Below are 4,978 nucleotides of genomic sequence, written 5' to 3'. Positions count from 1 at the left end.
CCCCCCGGACAGAAAAGCAGTTGGCACCTACCAACAGAGGTCTCCTTTACCTGTCCGGAGCTGAGAAAGTCCGCCCAAGTGCGAGCAGACGCACAGCTGCAGAGAGACAGTGGATCCAGGACAGAGCTACAAAGACCGAGGGTAGGGCGCGCGCACACAATCATACTATCATACTTTTCATTGATTTATGCGTTTCAGCCTCTGTAATAATTCATGTGCTGACTTTGTGTCTTGGCAAAGTTGTTTGGTTTGGTGACAGAGCAGGGATAACAACACTGGGTGGAGGGAATCTACATTTTGCATTCATCTCTATTTTGAGACAAATCCCCACGAGATATAATTTCTCCTTCTGTGTGGTTTTTTTCCCCCCCTGCAGTGACTTCACACATTCCTCCCATTCAGACTATTTTTATTGTTTCCCCACCCAGCAGGTTTCCTACTTGTGTGTAATCTGGAAATAATCTGTATAATTTACACATTAAGGATGAAATCTAATGTCAGCTTTTAGCAAAATTTCTCGTTACTTTTGCTTCTACTCCTCCGCCTGCAGACACCGCACAATGGGAAGCACTGCATTGCTTCACAAGTCCAAATTCTGTCATAAATATTCTGCATCAAGGCTCTGAAGGATGGGTCTTGGCTACATGTCCGCTATATGTGTTGAAACAGAGTCAGACTAAGTTTGGCACCCAGAAAAAGATTGTGTACCACAAATGAATTCAAGTCATTTTAGCCTCCAAGTTCAAGTATATACCTGAGTTATTCTGGTTCTATCTGTGTACCGCAGACGAAGCGACACATTCTAATAGGACATCAGGGCTCATTATCGAGACAGCCACGAGCAATTAATGTCCTACCTGTCAACATTTATCATTGTTAAGGAGTGCTCAATTAAAATGATAAATACTTTCCATCCTTTGGTGATTTAATCCTGTCAGCATGTTTGCAAAATTATTTTCTAGGGAACTGAGCTGTGGGCAAACATCTCAGTTAATCAGGGCTCTTTTTACTGCTGTGCATACGCACTTACAATAATTATACACATGCGGATACACACACTACTCAGAAGTCCTTGGCCTTGGTGGAGTGGAATTGTATTTCTGCTGTTTTCCAGTGCAGCCGTTTCTCGGGAACTGTAAGGACTGTGAGGCTTCTGTGAATGTCCAGTGACGATGAAAGCTGTTACGGACAGAATAAATTCCCATCACTTGATAAGAGTGATTGGAGGGGGGGTGATTGTTTCTGAAGGAGCAGTCATTATCACTGTTATTGTGATGGAAATTTGAAGCAGCATGCCATTACAGCGACGCCGCAAAAACCTAGATCTGTGCTTTTTCTCTTATGATATTCCATCAGTGCATCATTTATTCTCATTGCCTGCTTGCAAAGATTTATAATTTTAAAAAAAGTGGGGGTCTGTGCTCTGCTCGTGATATCTGCATAGCGAGATTAATTATCCCCTTCATCAGTTTCTGTTTTTGTTATATGGAAACTACCTCTGCTGCGTGCGAAGTTGAATCTCCAATACTGAACACACTCTTTTAAAAAGACACTTGTGGAATGGCATCCTGATGCGCTGCACATTTTAAAATCCTATCCTGCAGCATGGCAATCAGTTCTAATGGGTAAAATGAGCTTTTTAGCGAGCGAAGGTCAATTTCCTGTCATGCTGGTGTGTTTGTGGTTGCTACATTTAAATTTGAGCAATAAACCGAAGTCTTCATTTCTTAAAATTCCATTACTGTGAAAATAAAAAAAACTCCAATGATGGAAAATTTTGTTAAAGGTTGCACATTTCTTTTCGTGTTTTCTTTTTTCCAGGCCACAAAGGAAGACTGCTTTAAAGACTGGCTGAGCTTAAGGATTAGGGAAAACTCTTATATCATTCATAAAATAATTACAGCAGGTGCTGCAAAACAATCTGGTTCGATTGGTCCTCTGTGTTCAAAGCGAGCCTGGGAAAACTATTGCCATGGAGCTGCAGCACAGCACCAATCACAACCAAGCCTCGTGGAATTCGACCGAGGACTGCTTGCTGTCGGTGAGTGGCACCACGTTACTCATCATTGCTTACAGTACAGTCATGGCAGTGGGGCTCATTGGAAACTCCTGCCTGGTGTTTGTCATCACACGGCACAAAGAGATGCACAACGTGACCAACATCTTCATTGTCAATCTGTCCTGCTCAGACATTCTCACGTGCATTATATGCCTGCCGGTCACTATTATCTACACACTGATGGACCACTGGATCTTAGGAGAGACCCTCTGCAAGCTCACACCTTTCATCCAGTGTATATCAGTCACTGTCTCCATCTTCTCCCTCGTTCTGATCGCCATGGAGCGCTACCAGCTTATCGTCCACCCGACAGGATGGAAACCCATGGTAGCCCACTCCTACCTGGCTGTGGCTATCACCTGGATTGTGGCCTGCATAATCTCAGTGCCTTTGCTTTCCTACAACGTACTCATTTTGCCTTTTCAGAACTTCAGCACTCCACTCCTAATAAATGACAACTTTATTTGCATGGAGCAGTGGCCGTCAGTTAAGGAACGGCGAGCTTACTTCACCTCCCTGCTCGTCTTTCAGTACTTCCTCCCGCTTATCCTCATCATGGTCTGCTACCTGCATGTCTACCTTCGCCTGAGGAGGAGGAAGGACATGGTGGACCGCAGCAGGAACACCGCTCAGAAAAAGAACAAGGGCTCCACGAGGATAAATGCCATGTTAGTTGCCATAGTCGTGGCTTTCGCCCTCTCCTGGCTCCCGCTCAACGTCTTCAACACGGTGTTTGACTGGCACCACGAGCTCATCCCGTCTTGCAGCCATGACATCATCTTCTCGCTGTGCCACCTCACTGCCATGATCTCCACCTGCGTCAACCCGATCATCTACGGTTTCCTCAACAGCAATTTCCAGAAACAGCTCAAGTCCACGCTGCTGCGCTGCCGCTGCTGGGCCGTGGTGGAGAGGTACGAGAGCGTGCCGCTCTCCACCGTCAGCACAGAGGTCACCAAGGGGTCGATTTTGAGCAACGGCTCTGTCAGCAACAATACGTAAATCCATACTTTTTTTCTTTTCTTTTTTTTTAACTGAAAGACAAAGAAAGCAGCTGGTGCTCTTCAGCCTTTATTGTGTCACTCTCCAGAGATTTTCTTTCTTTCTTGGTTTGACATTTGCAAAAGGTAGACTCTTCAGGACGGCAGTCCAGAAGGAGCAGGCTGAAGAGCCCTAAGCAGGATGGCAGGTTGTCCTCCAATCAGTATGAGTCCACATGTAAGAGGAAAGAGAACGCAGTGATGGTGCAAAGGTTGGACAGGTTTACAGGATATTTACAGTATGTATAGTCTTTTCCCCCACGTGCTGTCGCATATAAAAAAGAGGAGATGCCTTTTTACTCTGTTACACCATGTTTTCTCTCTGCAATGATCTGCTTGGAAATCATGTTTAAATGCATATTAGCACCCCAAGAGAGTGCTGGAAGGACAAAAAAGCAGGTGGGTCGTGGAGCAGCAAATGTTTTTATTTTTATTTTTATTTTTTTATTTTATTTTTTTTATCTGGTGTTAATAGTGATGACGAAAACATCGAGGGGTTGTGAACTGCAACATGTAAATGATTATCAACAGAGTAGCTTAGAATACAACCAAAGGAGGGAACATTTGTGCATTAGATGTAGCTCTAGGCGGAGGACTTACCGGCATCATTTTAATGCATTTCTTATTACCTAAACCCGCCACCGTTGTCGCTTTAATGGTCTTTTGCAGAGAACCTTGGCAAAAGATGAATGCATTTCATGCTGTTTGACACGTCCATGCTCCCGTGTGTGTGTATATAATACAGATGTGTAGGGGGGTCATAAAATGTGCGACACAGCCACCATTTCTCAATCGCAATAAAACAAAATAGAAGTGGCAGTAAAGGACAAGAGCGGGCTCCTTCCGTTGTATATAAGATAAAGCACAGTTTTAGCGTGTGGTGTGCAATAAAAAGCACTGTGTAGCATAGCACTATAGAAAGTATCTCTAGGAAATGTGTTGTAATATTTGCTTCATATTTAGCTCTTGTACTGACTTTTTTTTTTTTTTTTTTAACTCTTTTCTTTGTTTCTGCCTTGCTTTACATGCTGGTTTGAAGCTGTCATCTTGCAGGTCAAGTTACCCAGGAAAGTAAATGCTACCCTTTGACCAGAAGGCTGGTCATTTAGCGCTGGTTTGATATATTATTTTGTGTTATATAGTGTACATGGGGGGGACCCTCCAAACCCTTCAACTTCTAAATATTAAATATTTCAAACTCTTTGTTTCTTTCTGAGGTCAAATTCTGTGTGCTGCCTCAGTGTGCATTATTTAGAAGGGGGAAGTCTGAGATCACAACACATTTTAGATGCGCTCGTAGTGTTGAATAAATCAGTGTTGTGTTTGGTGCAATAGATGTTAAACAGCACGGGAAGGGGAGGAAAGTGTATGAGAGATCAATGGGAATTAGTGCTGAATATTCATATTCGGGGAATGCCTGCTAACGCTCATGCTTCGTCCTGTCTGAAAGGGAGATCAAAGACCAACTGCGAGAGATTTTTTTATTTTTTATTTTATATTTATTTTATTTTTGCTGCCAGGTGCCTTGTAGCTTTTATGATATTTCAGGAGGTCGAGTGTAAGATGTTTTCACACTTTACAAAGACCCAAACCTGTTCACCTGCCATGCTGTTTTCCAAAAGGCAGCTTAGCCCTGAAGAGAGCTCTCAGGTCCTTGTCAGCATAATTGACTGCATGCTTCTGCTGGCCTGTGCTGCCCTTTGCTGACTTCCAATCCCCTCTCCTTTCCCATATTTCACTCCTCTAGTCTGTTTCCTTTCAGAACACCAGCCGAGTGAAGCAGAAGTGTTCATTCCCCCCGCCCTTGCAATAAAGGACCCAAGATGCCAGAGGTAGTTGCAAACTCCAGTGGCACTTGACAAGGAGTGGAACCTAAATT

General features: G+C 43.7%; 1 protein-coding gene across 1 annotated transcript in view; it reads left to right on the top strand.

Annotated features, from left to right (window-relative positions):
• npy8br (neuropeptide Y receptor Y8b) overlaps positions 1–4,302 on the top strand; it is a 5,045-nt gene extending 743 nt beyond the window's left edge. The window contains exons 2-3 of the mRNA XM_005926985.3: positions 13–141; positions 1,822–4,302. Of these exons, the coding sequence (XP_005927047.1) occupies positions 1,973–3,061 (1,089 nt within the window). The 5' untranslated portion in view covers positions 13–141; positions 1,822–1,972 and the 3' untranslated portion in view covers positions 3,062–4,302. The remainder of the gene's footprint in view (positions 1–12; positions 142–1,821) is intronic.
• The last annotated feature ends 676 nt before the right edge of the window (positions 4,303–4,978 follow it).

The sequence above is a fragment of the Haplochromis burtoni genome, unplaced genomic scaffold (assembly GCF_018398535.1).
Source record: "Haplochromis burtoni strain Fernald_Lab_line unplaced genomic scaffold, NCSU_Asbu1 Contig_95, whole genome shotgun sequence".
In the NCBI taxonomy this organism is placed as follows: Eukaryota; Metazoa; Chordata; class Actinopteri; order Cichliformes; family Cichlidae; genus Haplochromis; species Haplochromis burtoni.
This window is presented reverse-complemented; position numbering and strand designations above follow the sequence as displayed.